The sequence below is a fragment of the Phacochoerus africanus genome, chromosome 1 (assembly GCF_016906955.1).
Source record: "Phacochoerus africanus isolate WHEZ1 chromosome 1, ROS_Pafr_v1, whole genome shotgun sequence".
NCBI lineage: Eukaryota > Metazoa > Chordata > Mammalia > Artiodactyla > Suidae > Phacochoerus > Phacochoerus africanus.
This window is the reverse complement of record NC_062544.1, coordinates 137,215,344-137,236,606: the sequence shown is the minus strand read 5'-3', so window position 1 is coordinate 137,236,606 and position 21,263 is coordinate 137,215,344. Positions and strand designations below refer to the sequence as shown.

At 34.3% G+C, this 21,263-nt stretch overlaps 1 protein-coding gene across 6 annotated transcripts in view; it reads right to left on the bottom strand.

Moving 5' to 3' along the window:
* The window catches only part of CHL1 (cell adhesion molecule L1 like), a 217,885-nt gene that overhangs the window by 64,624 nt on the left and 131,998 nt on the right, over nt 1-21,263 (bottom strand). For all 6 annotated transcript variants that reach the window (XM_047779306.1, XM_047779265.1, XM_047779272.1 and 3 more), the window contains 3 exons: nt 20,250-20,437; nt 14,130-14,235; nt 9,882-10,069 (listed from right to left, as the gene is read on the bottom strand). In XM_047779306.1, the coding sequence (XP_047635262.1) occupies nt 9,882-10,069; nt 14,130-14,235; nt 20,250-20,340 (385 nt within the window). In that variant the 5' untranslated portion in view covers nt 20,341-20,437. The remainder of the gene's footprint in view (nt 1-9,881; nt 10,070-14,129; nt 14,236-20,249; nt 20,438-21,263) is intronic.

The window sequence follows — 21,263 nt, the reverse complement described above, 5'->3', positions numbered from 1 at the left end:
ACAACAGGAACCCCTCTTTAGGTCTTATTCTGATTTTGAAACTATTTCATGAGTCCAATGCCAAGCTAGAAGGTAAATATTTTAACATACACAGATAAATGTGAAATTTAATTACTACAAATAAACAGCAGGCATGAAGTCTACCTTAATTCAAACAAAGAAATGACTCTATTTAAAAATAACTCCAACCCATAACTTTTGCTAATTGTATTTCTCTGCTGATAAACATTAGCATTGTTGAGTTTGGACAGATGCAATAATTTAAAAATGAATTGTAAACAATAATTTTTCTTTTCTGTGAGGCAACTACACTGTTTTAGCTTGCCAACATGCTTCAAATGAGTGCTCCATCAACACCAAAAACAAAATCACTTAACTATGTTTCAATAATGCTAAACTTGACCATGGGATGGCTTCCGTGTAAAAGGATCAGAACCTACTTATATATCAGCATCTACCTAGGCAGGATTTCAATAATGTTTACAAATCCCATAATCAAATTTTGATGAAGCTACATACATGTAGTCCCAATCAGTCTATCTGCATCAGTAAATCAAGCAAATCATAGCAGCCATCTCTTTACTACTCTCCAGTAGGCTTCCACATTTATTATTCAGACAAATTTCTACTGATGATTCCAAAGAGTACAGTTTCCTTAAAACCCATCCTGCATGAAAAGACTTTTCTGGGGACAAATTAGCTGCACCTAGTCTTCTTACCGGAGCTATTAACACATGGCAAACCAGAAAACACAAAATCTCTAGGGGCTCAACACCTTGAGGTGCTGACAATGAGTTTTGAAACTCAACATCTTAATTCTTTGAATATAGTATACTGAAAAAATAGCATCTTTTTATTTGAAGTATAAGAGACTTGTGAAAAAATACTGTATGTCTACAGGATAACCTATAAGATAAACTCGGTTCTAGCCCAGTCACTAAAACTAATTAGCTATGTAGCTTTAGACCAATATATTTCCCTTTCTGTGATTCCTTTTACTTTTATCTGGCATCATCAGAATCACTAGTATCCATCTCTCTGAGTTCCTCAAAAATCTCACGAGGTTAGAAGTATCATAAGAGCAAAGGATACAGTCCCACCATGCCAATATGCTCAACTGTAAAGAATAGTAATAAAATGGCATCAGAATAATTTAAATATAAATCATTCTTACCCGTTAAATGATTTAACCATTCCCAATTATGTAAACTTATCGTTCTCTTGCACTCAAAGAATAAAATCAAATCTCTCTGAATTCTCTACCTCTCTATGAGTCTGATAATCTACAGCCAAAGTATTTTTTAACAAAGAAATGCAGTGATTTTCAGCTCATCTAAAGGATGTATTAACAGGGTAATCAAAGTATAGGCAATTCTGTATACATTAGGTTAAATGCATGTGCTCTGGAGCCAGATGCTTGGTGGTGAATCCTGGCTTCATTACTTACACTGTGACCCGAACATGTTACTTAATATGCTTCAGTTTCCACATACATAAAATGGAAACGGTCATGACACTTAATTCATTGATTTGTGTCAAGGTTTAAGTAAACAATTTCATATAAATCAAATAAAATACCGTTGGGCACTTAAAATCACTCAATAAATCTTGGCTTTTATCCAATTATTTTTACTTTGTCTGGTACATCCAGCCATATTTCACAGAGATGACATGGGCAAAGGGACAAAGCTTTCCTTTGCTGCTATTTCCGATTTATCATCTAGCCTAGATCATAACTTCTGTAATATTATGCAAATATTTGGAATTAACTTTTTCATAGGAGGTAGGGAGGGGGCCAGAGGGAAGAAACACTATTGCACGTAGAACGTATGATTTATTTAATGAATTATTGTGTGCCCCCTCCCTGTTCTCCCCCATCATTGGGCTAACATCCCTATGCCAAATAGCTTTATCTATTTTGCCTTCTTGCTCTATTTACAGGACTGGCCTGGAGAGCTTTTGTGCCTCACATTTCCCCTGAATGTTCTTGGCAAACTGCTTACAGTCTGGCATCATTATCATGAATGCATGTTACTGAGCTCACATGCTGTATCACCCCTAACTCCAGTTTCTCTCTGTAAAGAGATTTAATTGATTCCCATTTCCTGTAGAGTACCCCATTAATCCACTTAGGACTACAGAGAAATAACATTGCCTTTCGGTCTATGAGCTGGTAATGAATTCACACTAAGGAAGGACGACCAATTTAGCCCATTGCATTCTAGTCATTCACATACTCCAATGGATGAGAATAGAATCCTTGGCCTTAATTAAACCTTTAAAACTCTGTGTTGCCCTCTCAAGCGAACAAATTGATCTTCTTTGCTTGGTTTGCATATGTTAGTAGAAGAAATTAGCATATGCTACTGGACACCTGCTTTTGCTATCCTACCCTTTCCAAATCGGAGCAGTAAATAGCCAGGATATGTCATAAGGCAACTGACCTGAGGAAACTGAGGAAGCTGTGCAAATGTGGAAACCCAGCACAAGAGAAAGCCTAATTTGTTTCCATTTAAACAGTACATAGGTGATTTCATCCCTAAATCAGCCATTTCCTAGATTACCTTAATAGTGTGTAGAAATTGTGTTATTACTTTTACTCACTTTTTTTTTATTCTTTGGCCTGTGGACCAAAAAATTATAATATGCATTCATGCATCATCAAAAAGACAATGTAGAGCTGGAAGGATAGGACAGCATGACATCTTTCTAATGTTTAAACATCCTAATTAATACATGAGACAGTTGAAAGACTCCTTCAAACAGCAAATAATGCTTGAAAAATGCCACATAATTTACACATGAACATTCTTGTGTTCATGTGTAAATTAACACTAACATGTGGCTTGTAAGAGCTAAAAGTTAGACACAATTCAAATGGCCATCAACTAGTGAATAGATAAACTGTGGTATAGCTATATTTTGGAACATTCTTTAGCAATAAAAAAGAACAAACTACCGATTTGTGCTACAATATGAGTCAATCACATAAAAACAGGAAATGTGTAAGAAGCTAGACGGAGAAGATCATATATTTTAGCATACCATTTATATGAAATGGTCAGAAAAACAATTTACTGAGACAGAAGGCAGATTGGCAATTGCCCAGAGTAGCAGGTGGGAAGAGAGAGTGCCAACACATGGGCACAAGGAATCTTGTAATGATGGAAATGTTCTAACACTGGCTTCTAATGACAGTTGCACTAAAAAATGTATGAAAAAAATCTCAGATTGTGCACTTAAAACATGTAAAATGTATTATGTGTAAATAACTTTTCAAAACTTATTTAAATAATCCAAGGAAAGAAGTTCCCTGGTGGCCTAGGGGGTTAAGGATCAGGCACTGTCACTGCTGTAGCATGGGTATGACCCCTGGCCTAGGAACTCTATATTCCATGGGCATGGCCAAAAACAAAAAAAAATCCAAGGAAAGGAAAATCAGCATAGGTTAAGTGGAGAAGGCTGATCTGTGTGCCCTGAAGGATGGGTAGTATTGAACAGTCAAAACATAATTATTTATATCATCATTTTAAGTCCACTGATGTCTATCATGATGAAGGAAAAACAGCTAACCTTCTCCCCAGACCCATTCATCACATCTACATGATTTAAGTTGGTTGAAGACAGCCTTTGTTTTGTTCACTGCTGTATCTCAAGTTACTGAAAAAACTGGCACATGAGGGAAGCATAATAAAGACTAGTTGAATAATTCCCTAACTCTCAATGCCGTGTCTTGGAAAACCCATTCAGTTAAATGATTTTCCTCCATGTTTAAAATGAGTACATTATATTTGGTTGATGGTGTTTTTCTTTTTCTTTTCCCATTAAATTCAACTACAATTTTGTCGAAAACAGACAACACTGTGTATAAAGGTTTCTCTTTGTAGGGAGTAATTACCAAATTTTCAGTTACTGTGCTTGTGTTGACACTTTGATGCATCAGGCCTTTAAGGATGATGTAAAGAAAAATTTAAGAAATGAGAAATACAAATTCTCAAACTTTAATCACAAAGTTTCCATCAATATAAAAGAAGAATCAATTCTCTATAGTTTAAGATATAAGAAGCTCTAAGTGGTCTCTGATTTAAAAACTCCTAAGAATTGGGGTGGCGGTACTATTCAACACATAATGATTTCAGAGTTGTTAGATGGTGAAATAATTCCAGGAGGGACTGGAAATGATGCATAAGAAACCTGATTTATTTTGCCCATTTCTACAACAGCAAAGATGGAGCAATTACCCTCAGATTCAACTCACATCTCTTAACTACAATGCTAGCAGGTTCTGACCAGAATTATCCTTACATTGTTCATGTCTTCATTTGGTCTGCTTAGAAAATGAGAGAAAAAAATATTTTTAAAAATCCTTTAATTGCAGAATCTTATACTAAAATGTGCCATTTCCTTCTCTGCAATAGGTCTAGCAACTGCCTTTGCCTTTGTGTCTCCATAGCAACCACTAGAATTCAGGTTAGGAATCACCCTAATGCCTTTTCTTTCATAACAGATTTTTAATCTCTCTCTCCCATCTTATTTCAGTTAATTAGATATATTATATAGTTGTATTTACATAATGTAGACTATAATATAGTCATATAATATGGACTATAACTATAGTTAGTCATAGACTGTTACAGCTATATGACTGTATGATTCTCAACCATGATTCTGATCCAAAATTCATGAACATTTCCTGTTGTCATTTCAAAACCAAACTCAGGAGGCCAGTTTCAAGTTTATATGTTACCACTCAGCCCATTACTATGCTATAATATCTCATTTAATAACAATATACATAATTAGGACAAATCCATATGCTACAGACTTATTAACTTTGTATATATAAAGTTACACCACTTTTATTTTATAAAATAAATGTAAAGAATAAAAGTAAAAAAAGAAATACAGCTGGCACTCTTTTACCCATGAACCATACAGGAAAAAACATAAAACCACCATTATCTTTCTGTTTGGTATAGATCCTACCCTCTACCCCTTCCATTAGAGGAAACTATATCCTGAATTTTGTTTTCATCATTCTCTTGTTTGGCATTATAACTTTATTACATGAAATACTACTCCCAAACAAAATATTTTGCCCTTATATATAAAAATCACATTTTCTTCCAAGATTTTCTTTTATTGTTCAGCATATTCCTAAAGTTCATCGATTTTCATGTCTAAGTATTAATTTCTGTATGGATATATCACGATTTATTCATTCTATCACAGATCAACAAACGCTTTTTTTCCAGTATTTTAAAAATACAAACATTGCTACCGTGGATATTCCTGGTGAACATGGGTAAGGGGCACATGCTTATGAGCAAGGGAATGGAATTTCTGGGTCAGAGGTGAGAATATCTTTAACTAAAGAGGTGGTAAAAAAAAAAATCTGTCCACTGTCCAAGCAGTAAACCATCCTCTCATCAATGTTAAGTACAAGTTATGGTAGCTGCATACTCCCACCTAAAAATGTTCTTCTCAGAATTTGTAATATTTCACAATTTTGTGGGATCAAGCGCTTTTATTATTTGGGTTAATCTATTTCTGAGTACTACTGATGTTAAACACATTTTCATATTTGTACTGGCCATTCCAGTCTGAGGTGCAAGTATTTATCTTTGCCACTTTTTTTTTTCCTTAGAGGTTTGTAAAATCATTTAGAAACACATTAATATTATCTTTAGTTATGTTCATTGGGAATCCTTTTTTCTGAGTTGTGACTTTTTTCCCTTTCCTCCTGGGGTCTTGTGATGAATAGGGGATCTAACAATCAAATGTAGTCAAACTATCGTTAATGATTTCCTTAATGGAGCTTTAATTTGTCTTGTTTAAGAAATCTCCCTACCCTGATATTGCAAATACAATTGTTTTCTAGATTTTAAAAATACCTTTCTCATGCAGCTTCAAGTCTTTAATCTATCTTGACTGAATTTCTTACATGATGTGAGCTAAGACTTCAAATGAATGCATCTCTATGTGGATACTCAGTTGTTCCACACCATTTAGTTAAAGGAAGGGGGAAAGGGAAGAAGTGGGGAAGGGAGGAAGGAGGAAAGGAAGAGGGAGGAGGGAGGAAAGGAAGAGGAAGAGGAGGAAAAAGGAAGGAGAAGGAAAATCCCTGTCAGCTCTTTCGCACTATTTTCACATGTATGAGGCCTTGTTTCTGGGTACTCCATGCTGTTGCATTGGCTCTAACCCTGTGCAAAAACAGAGGCTTCATTACTGGAATTTTAAACTGAGTCCTGTTACCTGATAAGGCCAAGTCTTCCTGACTTGTTCTTTTCTTAACTTTCTTCTTTTTTTTTTTTTTTGCTTTTTAGGGCCACATGTGTGTCATATGGAGGTTCCCAGACTCAGGGTCGAATCAGAGCTATAGCTACTGGCCTACACCACAGCCACAGCAATGCAGGATCCAAGCCACATCTGTGACTTACACCACAGCTCATGTCAATGCCAGATCCTTAACCCACTGAGCGAGGCCAGGAATCGAACCCACATCCTCATGGCTCCTAGTAGAGTTCATTACCTGCTGAGCCACGAAGGGTACTCCCTGACTTGTTCTTATTCTTCAAGTTTCTACCAAATCTTGTACTTTGTTCCTTAACCATATTTGTGAATCAACAGATCATGTGCTACAAATAGATAAAAAACAAACCACAGAGATTCTGAGTTCAATTATTCTATATATAAAGTCATAAAAGAATTAACCTTTAACCTTAACTCGGTCTTCAAATCAATGAAATGTATTTTTCCATTTTTCTAGATCTTTAAAAAATGTTTTTCAATAAATATGTGTACTGGGGGAGTTCCCGTCGTGACGCAGTGGTTAATGAATCCGACTAGGAACCATGAGATTGAGGGTTCGGTCCCTGCCCTTGCTCAGTGGGTTAACGATCCGGCGTTGCCGTGAGCTGTGGTGTAGGTTGCAGACGTGGCTCGGATCCCGCGTTGCTGTGGCTCTGGCATAGGCCGGTGGCTACAGCTCCGATTGGACCCCTAGCCTGGGAACCTCCATGTGCCACAGGAGCGGCCCAAGAAATAGCAAAAAAAAAAAAAAAAAAAAAAAAAGACAAAAAAATATGTGTACTTCGCACACTTACTTCTTGAATTTAGTTTCTGATTTTATATTACTGTCCACCTTCCCTTTCCTTTTCTTTTAGTTTATTAACCTGTCATCTGAAGATAGCTCATTCATTTTCACTCTAAAATTATGTTACCTAATAAGCTTAGATCATTTATTTTCATCATTTCTTCTTTTCCAAAGTATTTTTTAGAATGAAAAAAAAAAAAAAAAGAAAGGCCCTCTATAGGCGGTTACCGTCGTGGTACAGCAGAAAGGAATCTGACTAGGAACCATGAGGTTGCAAGTTTGATCCCTGGCCTCGCTCAGTGGGTTAAGGATCCAGCGTTGCCATGAGCTGTTGAGCTGTGGTGGAGGTCACAGGCGCAGCTCGGATCTGGCATTGCTGTGGCTGTGTCTGTGGCCAGCAGCTGTAGTGCCTATTCCACCCCTAGCCTGGGAACCTCCATATGCTCTGGGTGTGGCCCTAAAAAGACAAAAAGAAAAAAGAAATCCCTCTATATAAAGCTTTAGTTGCCTCAGCATGTTGTTAGGCATAGTTTCTACTATCATCACTTCAAAATATATTCTACTTTTCTTTGTCATTTCTTATTTGACCTTTAACTTCTTAGACATGTGCTCATTATTTTTCAAAGATCTAAGACATTTTCTGATTTTCTTTTTAATACTGCTTTCTAACTATTCTATTTTGGTCATATTTACTTCATAGCTAATATACCATCAGATACTGAAAATCATTCTGCAGTTTTAGGTATAATGTTCTCTATACATGTTCATTGACCAGAGCTTACTATTTTAAAAGCTTCTATGTGTGCTTTCTTTCTTTTTTTTTTTTTTTTTTTTTTTTTTTTTTTCTTTTTAGGGCCACCCATGCAGCATATAGAGGTTCCCAGGTCAGGGATCTAATTGGAGCTACGGCCACAGCCGCAGCAACACAGGATCTGAGCCATATCTGCAACCCACACCACAGCTCACGGCAGTGTGAGAACCTTAACCCACAGAGACCAGGGATTGAACCTGCAACCTCATGGTTCCCAGTTTGATTCATTTCCTTTGTGCCAGGGCAGGAGCTCCTTCTGTGTGCTTTCTAATGTTTCCTCTGCTTGAACTATCAAATAATGAAACAGATATGTTAATATCTCTCATTATTATGATAGATTTGTCTATTTCCCCTTGTCATTCTGGTTATGCTAAATACATATTCCTATTATATAAGATTAATAAATAAATCTCTAGGAAGCCTTTATAAAATAAAGTCTATTTTGACTGATATTAATACAGCCACACCTTCTTTCTTTTGAATATTATTTATCTATTCAAGATATTTAGTCACAATATCTATTTCGCTATGCAAAAGACAGGGCATCTTTCCCATCTTGTTAGTTTCACCAATTCTACTTCCTTATGGTTTGGATGTGTTATGTGGCAAACTATAGCTTTTTAAAAATCTTGGAGCATTTCATCTTACTTTCATCTTTGAATTAGTGATATATTTAGATTTATTTCTATAGTATCTTCCTTCTTTTTCTCTCCTTTCTTACCTTTTTCTTCTTCCTCACAACACATAGTTTGATAATCATTCACACTTTGCTCTATACTTTTCATGTAATTATTCTACATACTTTAAAATACATACTTTATGTGTAAGAGTCTAAATTTGATGATCTATATTCTCTCATCTAGAGCAACATAAGGGCTTTAGAAAAATTTAAACTTGACCCCCTTGTCCCAACTTTGAGGGTAATGCCCCCATGTTCTTTCATTATTGCTTTTTCTGTGATTTGTGTACATTCTGCTCCCCCACAAAAAATATCCATATCCAGAAGGTCTACAACTTTGAGCCCCTTCAGTGTCTAGAACTCTGAAAGAAAAAATTGCCCTATCGAAATTCTTGACAGTTTTATACCTAAGAATTTATTTTGTAAAGTCTTTGGTTGGAATCAAGTAATTTTGGATACTTTAAAATCTGGGAAAATGAATGACCAAGTGTGGAAGTCGGTCATCAGAGACACCATGCCACAGAGACCAGATCTGGTAATGATGAAGCCACTTATTCTTGGTAATATCTATTGATAAATAACACTCTTAACTGTAAGGCAGTTTACAGTTTTCCATGATTGCTATTTAAGGAAGATGCAACAAACTTATACTAATTACTTGTTCTCCTCGCCTAATGGGCAACCATAATATTGAAGTTAGGTGAGGCTATGTGATTTGCTTTGCCCCACCTAAACAAACTATGAGTAGCAGCTGTTGATGTAACTTCCTATTGGAAGCAATTTTTCATGCCCTCTGTCCCAGACTCTTTAACCATAATGGCACAAGAGACAGTGTGCACTGTCTGGTGCACTGACACATCTGGTGCAGACACAGGACAAAGATTTCTTCAACAGCTCGGATCTCCAAGAGGTGACATGGAAAACAGCTGCCCTAAAGAGCTGCTAGAACCACAGCCCTGTTAACACAAGGGCTTGGGGATTACTTGTTACCACAGTATAACTTAGCCAAACCCAAATCATATTTTTAGCTTAATTTCATCCTACGAGGCAAAACAAATACTCTCTTTTTCCATGTTAGAAATATTATTAGTGAAACACAGCAAAAATTATGTTGCTCTCAAGGTCACTGACTTCTAAGTATCAAGACCTGGAAGATAGTTCTCTTATAAATAAAATATAAGGCCTATATGAGCTGATTAAATTAATAATGTGTTATTTCACTGCAGCCTAGTATAACTTATACTTAACATTTCAATAAAACGTTTATAAAATGAAATCTCCACTGTAATACCTACTTGGAACTATAAATTCAATTTCTTCCGACATAGCAACTCCCAATTTATTAGATGCGAAGCAGCGGTATTTCCCTTGAAAGTGAGATATGTGCCCTTCATTTGGGATCCTGAATGTTCCTGAGTTGTTAGACGCAATTATCCGAGGGTCAGACAGCTCAAAATGCTTGTCGTCCTTAGTCCACGAATATCTTTAAGATAAAATTAAAGTTAGCAATACTGAAAAATAATATTTCTTAAAGTATTCATAAACAAATATAGAGAAATGACAAATCCAAGATATTTTATAGTAATAAATATATATTTAATTGAATAGGATACAAAAAAGTCTCCGAAGAAACTGAGAAATTCTATGAGCTGGTATAAACTGAATGTTAATACCTCCTTAAAATTCATATGTTGAAACTTAATTCCCATGTAACAGTATTTGAAGTAACGGCCTTAGGGAGGTGATTAGGTCGTGTGGGTGGAGTCCTCACAAATGGGATTAGTGTCCTTATGAAACTGACCCCAGAGACCATTCCTGCTTCCTTCTGCCCTATGAGATAACAAGAAGATGACTGTCTATGAACCTGGAAGCAGGCCATCACCAGACACCCAATCTGCCAATGACTTCAACTTGGTCCTCTTGCCTCCAGAACTGTTTAGAAAAATGTAGGCTTATTTAAGGCACTCAGTGTGTGGTATTTTTCTTATAGCACACTGAACTGACTGAGACACAAGCCATGAAAAAGCTGTGATACTGAAAGGGGGGAAAGAGTGAAAATAGGTTTTGTTTTTTTCTTTTTCAATTAAAATTATATTTAAAATATGTTTTCCAGTTAGGAAGATAATGCAGGGTCTTTACTAGTATTTCAGAGATTTATAATATTTGGAGACTAGAAAATATAAATATACAATATGTCAATGTGTACGTGTGTGCCAGTGTGTATGTGTAAAGAGCTCAAAATTCAAAAATACACAAGCAAGTCCTATTAAATTTGGTCATATTTCCTTATCAATATTTTATACATATTTGTAACATAGTTGAGACAACAATGAATGTACAATTTTGCCATTTGAGCTTTTCCAATCATTACAATGCTACTTAAGACAGATTTTGTGACTGTATTATCTTCTGTCTTATGGTTACTATGTAAGTCATTTATTTCCATTTTTCCCTTTTATGAACAATATTGTTATAAAAACATATTTTTGGTATTTACCCAAATATTTAATTAGGCTAACTCCTTAAAAGTGAGATTGATAAACCAATAACATAAGTAAAATTTCATAGCTTTTGATAAATACTGCAGAATTGTATTTTACAAAAATACACAAAGTCCCACTCCCATAGGTGACAGCGCCAGTTCTATGGAAAAGGCTGTAAAAAGCTTTTTTAGTATTTATCAATCCAATAGATAATGACTTTCCAATTAGATTTTATATAGTATTTTATATATGAGTTACTCATGCAAATGTGAATGTTTTAAGACAATGTAGTCTTAAATAATCTGATTATTCTTTTTTAATTTTTTTGCTTTTTCAGGGCCACATGTGCAACATATGAAAGTTCCCAGGCTAGGGGTTGAATCAGAGCTGCAGCTGCAGGCCTATACTATAACCAGAGCAATCACAGCATCCTAGCTGCATCTGCAGTCAACACCAGAGCTCAAGGCATTGCCAGATACTTAACCCATTGAGTAAGGCCAGGGATTGAACCCGCATCCTCATGGATACTAGCTGGGTTCATTACTGCTGAGTCACAGCAGGAACTCCTGATTATTCTTCTAAAAAGAGTAACAAATCTTCATGAGATACACATTTTTGTTAGGAGCATGCCTTTGTCTCAACAAATTCTTTTATTTCTTTTCTGTTTTATATATTTCTATGTTTTTATTATAGTTGATTTACAATGTTCTGTCAATTTTTGCTGTATAGCAAAGTGACCCAGTTATACATACATATACATTTTTTTTTCATATTATCCTCCTTCATGTTCCATCACAAATGATTAGATACAGTTCACTGTGCTATACAGCAGGATCTCACTGGAAATGAGATATGCAATGTGTTTATATTTTACTGGTTTTACTTACAAAAGAGCACATAGAATCTATTCTTTAAAATTCCAATACATTGACTAGGCTAACTCCACATATTTGAAGATTTCTATTTGGTGACATGTTACTTCTTTTCCTTCATTCAAGTTTTCTTTTATCCTCCTCCCCAATTTAGATGCTTCATAGTTCATGTTACACAGTTTTTGATGTTACTTTTGTTGATATTACTGTTACTATTAAAATTGCTGGAGTTCCCGTCGTGGTTGCAGTGGTTAACGAATCCGACTAGGAACCATGAGGTTGTGGGTTCGATCCCTGCCCTTGCTCAGTGGGTTAACGATCCGGCGTTGCCGTGAGCTGTGGTGTAGGTTGCAGACGTGGCTCGGATCCCGCGTTGCTGTGGCTCTGGCGTAGGCTGGTGGCTGCAGCTCCGATTCGATGCCTAGCCTGGGAACCTCCATATGCTGCAGGAGCAGCCCAAGAAATAGCAAAAAGACAAAAAATAAACAAATAAAAAAAAATTGCTGCATTTGTTCTTTTTAGTATTGTGATAGGATATTTTTATCTCTCTTGTTATCTAATTATTTTCTGTTTTATATAGGTGCTTAATAACATTTAAAAAGCTTAATAATTGACTACTTAATGCAATCTTTCATATTTATAAAATCTTGTTTTTGTCCCATGAATTTTCTTGGGTTTTCAGACAGAATAGGAAATTATCTAATAATTATAGTAACAATGTTAAATATATTATCTCAAAATTTACAGACTTTATATTCTTGCATAAGTGGTATCGGACATGGCTTGAGAAAAATAAACAGTGCTAATAGCAGATATTCTATTACTGATTCTGAATTTATTGAAAATACCAGTAGTTCAGAATTGAACTCAATACTAGATATTGACATGATAAATGCAGTTCATCATTAATCATCTTTGGTGATTGTATGGTATTATCTTTTGACATAATAATTCAGTTAATTAATAGTAATAAATGTCATAATATTGGTTGATCCATATTTACTTTGATTAAATTCTTCTTCATTCCAAAATGATTATATCCATATTTACATATATTAATCACCTGTATTCTATTTGGTAAAAGATGAAAATAGCAACAATTGACAATTTAACATGTTAATGATTCACTAATAATTTTTTAAAATATCAAATTATCAGGCAATAAAGCTGGTAGTCATAATACCATCTTAAATAATTTCTATTTTTCAATGGATATAAAATAATCAGGTAAATCAATAAAAGTATGCAGGTTTGCTTCCCACTTTAGAATCATGTAAAACTTTTAAAGTCATGATTTCTCCCTGCATCTTTTCTTTCCTCACTCTCAATCCACACATATTTCTTTCTCTAGAAAAAACTTTATCAGTAATTATGATCACGTAGCATCAAGTTTATTTCACTACTAATATTAGATAGTAATATACATGTACAACGTATTCTGCCATCTGAGATAACTAAACATTTCTATGACAATATCAAGTAACAACCATCACTGAATATGTTGTGTCACATTTAAAGACACACAATAGGGAGTTCCCGTCGTGGTGCAGTGGTTAACGAATCTGACTAGGAACCATGAGTTTGCGGGTTCGGTCCCTGCCCTTGCTCAGTGGGTTAACGATCCGGCGTTGCCGTGAGCTGCGGCGTAGGTCGCAGACGCGGCTCGGATCCCGCGTTGCTGTGGCTCTGGCATAGGCCGGTGGCTACAGCTCCGATTGGACCCCTAGCCTGGGAACCTCCATATGCCGCGAGAGCGGCCCAAGAAATGGCAAAAAAAAGACAAAAAAAAAAACAGGCGATTTTTAAAAATTAAAATTAAAAAAAGACACACAATATTAATTATGTATAGAATATTGTTCATAAATATATTAACTGTTGGCTTAATAAATGCCACCTTCCACCCAGTAGAATATAATTTCTATTTTTAGTTTCCACAATGCCAAAATTTATGCTAAGTATTTAACCTATGAAAATTTATTTTATGGTAAACATAATTTTAACTGGCAGAAGAACATATGTAAAATAACCAAATTTATTTTTATATACACAGCTATCATTCATTTGAAAGTCATTACTTTCAATCATATATAGATTTATAGTTCAGCAGGCTTATGATGATTAGAGTAAAAAAAATGTATAAAGGATTGTACACATTTAAACAATTATTTAATTTGAAGGAAATACTCACTTTGGTTCTGGATTTCCTTTAGCTTCACATTCAATTTGAAAATATTCATCAAAGGGAAAGGCAACTTGCACTTTTGACTGTTTTATGATTGTTGGAACCTGTTGAACTAAATATTAAAGTATGTATTTAAATAATATGCTCTTCAAAAACTGGGTGAAGTTAGTTTAATTAGAAAAGAAACACTTTAAACATGCTTTCTATATTGGTAAGTAAAAGGATTATAAAAAGAATGAAAATTATAGAACAAATATGACTTCCTCTTTGTAAAATTATTTAACTGTAAGGAATATACTTCACTGCTGTCAATTCATGTTGCCCTATACGTTTTATTTTACTTAAACCCAGAATAATGTAACAATTTTTAAAGCAGAAAAAAATTGCCATATGAACACAAGTTTAAAACATCTATGTTTAAATTACTGACATTTGGTCTGTGTTGATGCGTATATGCATTTTGCTTAGTTCATCCATTTTGCCAATTCTGTTTTCTCTTTACAGTTTTCTAAGACATTATAATTAATTTACTACTTTTATATTTCTTCCCATTGATATTTGATAACATTTAATCATTTTATTATTGGTCATTCAATTTTTTTGCATTCATAGACAGCCTCAAGCATACAGATTTCTCCTTTATTGATTTATGATAAATTTCCAGGCAGGGACACAAATGGTAATGACACTGGATAAATACTAATATCATTTCTCAAAATATTTACCACAAACAACATATGAATAGAGTGGTTTCCCACATCCTTGCCACCAATGAACACTAGCGTTTTAAAATAAAATACTTGGAGTTCCCGTTGTGATGCAGTGGTTAACGAATCTGACTAGGAACCATGAGGTTGCGGGTTTGATTCCTGGCCTTGCTCAGCGTGGGTTAAGGATCCGGCATTGCGGTGAGCTGTGGTGTAGGTCACAGATGCAGCTCGCAGCCTGGGTCCCGCGTTGCTGTGGCTCCAGTGCAGGCTGGTAGCTACAGCTCCCATTTGACCCCTAGCCTGGGAACCTACACATGCCACAGTAGCAGCCCTAGAAAAGGCAAAAAGAGAAAAAAATAAAATAAATGAAATACTTTACCAGTTATTACCGAAAAAAAAATTACCTCCTCATTCTCTTTATTTTTATTTCCATTTACTGCTTTTGTTGTATTTTTCCCTGAGCTTGTTTATTATTTTCTATTTCCAATGGATAAATTTTTCTTTTATGACTTTTTTCACATTTGGAAGCTTAAGGGTAATTTTTCCCTGATAGACTTTAACATTAACAATCATTAGCATAAAAATTATAGCTAATAAGTAGTGATATCATTTAAACAGATTCCACATATTCACTTATTTCCTCATCTTGTGATAAACACTATTAGTGTTTGATAAGTTAAGAAACCATCGAGATGGTTAAAAAGTAGGGGGTGACTTTGTCTCTCCCCATTCCAAGCAATGGGACTGCATTTCTGACAATTGTGGCTATAAAATTAATGTAAGTAATAGATGCAAACTATTGTCTTTGGAATGAATAAGCAATGAGATCCTGCTGTAGCACTGGGAACTATGTCTGGTTACTTGTGATGGAGCATGATAATGTGAGAAAAAGGAATATATACATGTATGTGTGACTGGGTCACCTTGCTGTGCAGTAGAAAATTGACAGAACACTGCAAAACAACAATTTAAAAAATAAAAATCATTATAAAAAATAAATAAAATAAATGTAATAATGCTGAAGTTAAGAACTCTTATTAAGTTTCGAATTGCAAATCATGACATATGTAAAAACCTACTGTCCAGGAGCAGTGAATAGTTTCCAAAATAAAACATTACCATTTTAGTGCAGTTCTTACAACCTCTATAAGGAGACGATTGAATTCACCAGGACGTCTAAACGGTTCAGCAGCAGAAAAGTTCTGAGTGTGATGTTCATGAGTAATATTCCACTGTGAAGCTACAAATAGGCCTTAAACTCTGTGACATTGAGCCAGGCCCTGAATCACTCTGTTTTATCATTTATAGAATTAGAGATTCAAGCCAGATAAACAGAATTTTTTTTTTCAGTCACTGAACTCCCTGACATTGTTAAAAAATATAGCAAAGCCCAAAGTGCTTTTGTTCATGTAGGTTATTTTTTAATAATATTTATATTACAAATTATAACAGAAATATAAATATGTATTAACTCATTTTAAAAAATCCTATAATTTGTGAAAATAGCATATTTTATCAAAAATAATAAATAAGAGTGGCTTTGTAAATATAATGATTTACAGTGGCTTTACTGTAAATCACTTTAATGTATTAATAGAAGGCAGCTTGATTCTCATATCTACTTCTATGTCCAATATGTTTCAATAAGTTGTTTTGCTGAAATATATGAAGAAAATCATATTTTACAGAAAAGTGAACTTGAAAAGGGTGAAAAGTTTTATAGCCCTTTCTGATAATTGTGAGTATTGTTCTTAACAAAGTACAGCAAAATTCAACAAGTGGTAGTTCCTTAAAGTTTATTATAATATGGAATCTGAAACCATATGGATAAATTCTCATATTCTGTCACATTAAAATGTTTTATCCATGGGTACTTTTTGATTCATGCATAATTTTGCAGCATCATATGATATTCACTTGGAATAAAATTCTCTTTCACTAAGTTTTGCAGATCTTCCAAATACTGACACATTTGTTAGTATCAGCACTGATCTAAGAAAAGTCTTAATGTTGGGAAGCTGCCAAGCTCACAGGAGAAGACAGAAATTTTCTAAAATTCTAATTTCTGCTTAAACACTCAAATTTTATCATTGACAGTGTATACATAATCAGTTGTTTTTCTTGAAGTGACAGGCTCACTTGGGTCATTTTGGGAAAATCTCCATCAAAGTAGTCAAATTCTGTCAGTTGTACTTTTAAGTAAAAATGACATTTGGTTTGGCACTCAAAGATTGACACATCCAAGGAACAGAGACTACCATAATCATTCCTTACACAGCAGAACGATTTTACATATATTTCCCAGTTCATCCCATAAAATTTCAGAAGCATGGACTCAAGGATAAAGATTTAATAAAATCATTAATGTTTAACTATTTCAACATGGACAATTTTACGCAAAACTGTTTTATTTTTGCTTTTTAGATTTTCTGTTGGTTTGTTTTGCTGTGTGGATATGAGGAATCCTATGAACATTAGTACAGTTTTGGCCTTGATCTGTGCTGTGAAACTGCAGATTTACCACCATTGCTTTCATAACATCAGTGGAAATGTGAACATGGTAAAGAAGGAAAAATGACATCTCAGTATTATTATGAAACATCTGATCTCGTGGACTGCCTGAACAGATAAATCTCTGACCTGAGGTGTCCATGAATCGCATTTTGAGGGCTGATGGCCAGTCTAGAATAATAACTCAATGCTATTTCTAATTCTAAGATTCCATTTTCTTTACTTTTGCCTAATGATTTTGATTAACTGAATTTTACTAGCTTAGTGACATTAGCCCACTTCAGGCTTTATCCACTGGATATTCATAAATATTTTAATAGCATGCAGAAAACATTCATATCATCATTGACATTTACCTGGTTTCTGATTACTACTATTTCTAGGTAGAGCAGGTCTTGAGCTTATTGCTAATTCACATTGTTTAAATGTTATTACAGTTATAAATGGTGAGGAATGATGCATGATAGTAACAGTCCCTGAGATATCAGCTAATAACTTGTGAACAACTTGTTTATTAGAACATTATTCTTTCTTAAATTTGCTAAGGTTGTAACTAATTATTCAGGGAATGGAGCTAATAACCTTTGGACGTTTATAAGAATATATATTCTACATTATAAATCCTTTCCTCCATAATGAGCCCAATTACAGAGACATCATACTCGTTGACATTCAAATTGGATACCTGCCTTTGTTGCATTTGCCAGTGAGAGCTCTAGAGTACTGAAATCAATGGATAATATTCACATGTTCTGAAAACATGTCATTAATATTTTATAACAATTGCTGTCTAAGGATATTAAAGTGAGAAAATACATAAGTAACAGAGACAATCAGAATAAAAATGTGTCTTATGGACTAATACAGGACTTCATAGTCTTCACCACTTAATGAACTAAATGAAGAAAGATGGAGCGAAAATGAGTATTCTATGGTCAGGAATCTGAATCAATAATTCCAGTGCATCTTTGGTGCTATTGGGAAGAAAATGCACATTTTTTTTATTTTTTTATTTTTAGTGCCGCACCTGTGGCATATGGAAGTTTCTAGGCTAGGGGTAAAATTGGAGATACAGCTGCTGGCCTACACCACAGCAACACAGGATCAGAGCTGAGTCTGTGACCTACACTGCAGCTCACTGCAGCACTAGATCCCTGACCCACTGAGTAGGACCAGGGATCGAATCCACACTCTCGTGGATACTAGTTGGATTAGTTTCTGCTGCAACACAAGGGGCACTCTGAAAATGTAAAATTATTAGCCCCTTTTCCACAAAGATCACCAAGAACCTCTTAATTTGTCACTGCATACGCAAGCCAAATAATCTACTAAAGATGAATTATTTCAGGTTCTTGACCAATATTTATTCAAACAGGCCCTTATATGGTATGTAGGCTAACAGGTTTCACCTTAATTTAAACAAAACTTGAAATGTGTACCTCTGATGCACAGGTAAGTGAAATTCCTTAAGAAAGGTGAGTATTGAAACAGAGACTTGACCATGTCTCAAGGATAGTAGTGAAAAGATTCTTACCTTGGGGCTGAACTACAAATGTAAGGCTGACCAAAGTACGTATGTGAAAAGACTACATTAAGTTATTTGAGGAAGCCCTAAGACAATGGATTTAAAACATACTATATAGTCAGAGAATTATTTCTTTTTCTAATCACACTCAGACTGTACCAGTACTTTAGAAGAAAAGTTTCAGTTCAGTGTTAGCACCTTTTTAACATTTATTCAACTTTCTAAGTCAAGACTGATTCTCTGAAATTTAGATGATTGGGAAAGATCATTTTCAATACTAAGATTCTACAGACAATCAATATCTCTTATATTATAACTTGCCAAATTATGTCTGGAAGAGAGGGTAGAGATGAATACTTGAACAATATAGATATAAATATCTAAATAATCTCTCAATGGTCTTTTTTTTTTAATAACTCCATGGTCTTATAAAGAAATTTCCCAACCCATATACATAAATTGTTTGCAGATGTATTATTGTTTGAACTTTTAATTACTATAACTTGTTCAAACTGATTTATGATGGTTAAAGATTTGTACCCATTTTTACCAACATATGTTATGTCACATATATATGTAATATAGGTATATATATGTTATATATGTGTATGTATATATCCATAAAAAAACTGACTAACCTTTTGATATTTATTCACCCTGCAGAATGCTCTAAAACTTTATACTGTTAAAATGGCTTTTTAATATTTTCCTAATTTTTTATTCTAAAATATATAATCATTAAGGAAAATAATACAACGTTTACCCAATTCCTCTTTGTTGAATGAGAGATAATGTGAGTCACAATTCTCCCCAAAATAAACTAATCTGATATATAAAAGCAATAGCTATTGATAACATTACAGATTACCTTACATAGTAAAATACCACCTGATCTATAGGTTATTTTTCTCCATATTTGCCGAGTTCACATAAGAAGATAAGCTAAGCTACAAATTAATTATAGAAGGCTTGGGAGATTGGGATGGCATATGTATATTCTAGAATATGGAATGGGTGGTCAATGGGGACCTGCTGTATAGCACAGGGAACTCAACATCCTATGATAACCTATATGGGAATGGATATGTGTACATGTATAACTGAATCACTCTGCTGTACAGCAGAAATTAACACAACAAGGTTAACCAACCACATGTCAATAACTTTTTTTAAAAGAAGAAAATAAATAATTATAGCAAGCAGCCAAATATAAGCCTTCTAAAAATTTTAAGAGGAGGACATGAATTCTGATGGTAGACTGCAGCAAAATCTGTAGAAATATGGTAGGAAAATCACATCCTCAATATATTACTATTTTACTTAAGAATCAAAATACAAATATGGATTTCCATAAGTAGGTACTGAATATTGTCACACTACCTGAAAGTGGTATATCAACAGCCATGGAGAATTTTAACAAGAAGAAAATTAGAGATGTGATTACTCTTCTTCCACTGAACAGCATCTCCATTGCTCTTGAGGAAGGAGGCAGCCCAGAAAGAATGAAAATCTTAATGTCTCCTCTTACTTTTGGTTTCAAACTGAGAAGAACGTGGTTAACCTGGAAACTAAAATTAATTAATCAATTAATTCAAAAGAAAAAACATAGTAACATATACCCTAAGTTCAGGTATGCTGAAAGATCAACAGAACAGAAATTAAATGTAGTTTTCCTTTTGCAATAATTTCCTCTTTATGAAACTGTTTTTCTATAACTCCACATGACCATAATCAGTTTTTTCTACTTATATTTGAAATAAAAAAAGTTGATAAATGCTATATGGTAAACCATAAACTATTCCAGTGAATCATATCTTTTGACCACAGAAATTGTTAACTTGGAAATCACTGCGATACATGCAAACAAGTGTCAGTGGCTACAAGATTAAGTTCATTTAGTTTATTCCATTCTAAAGGTGGCTCTTCTTCAATCACTTCTTTGTATCAGGCATCCAACCCTTTTGAGGCACTCATTAAAAATCAAAAACTTAACGTTAATTTTTCTGGAAAAATCACCTTTCATATTCAAAGTTATCACACTAACAGAAGATGAATAGTAAGATATTGGGAAGGGAAAAAAGAAGAACAAATGGATAAAGACCAGTGACTTCAAACAAAACTTATAAATGTGGGCTTCGTTCAAGCAGAAGATAATAGCATTAGTTACTTTCCACTTCAGCAGAACATTTATTGATTCCAATGTTGACATAAATAGAATAAGGATTAAAATAGCATGTTTCCCTTAATTTTTCTTATGATTTTCATTTTTTCCTGAAATATGCTAATAACAGACATTCAGACATTGTTTATATATATTCTTAAAAAGAAATTTGCAAAAAAAAAAGGAAATTTGCTTTGAAATGTCAGCATCAGATTTTCAGATACACAATTTTC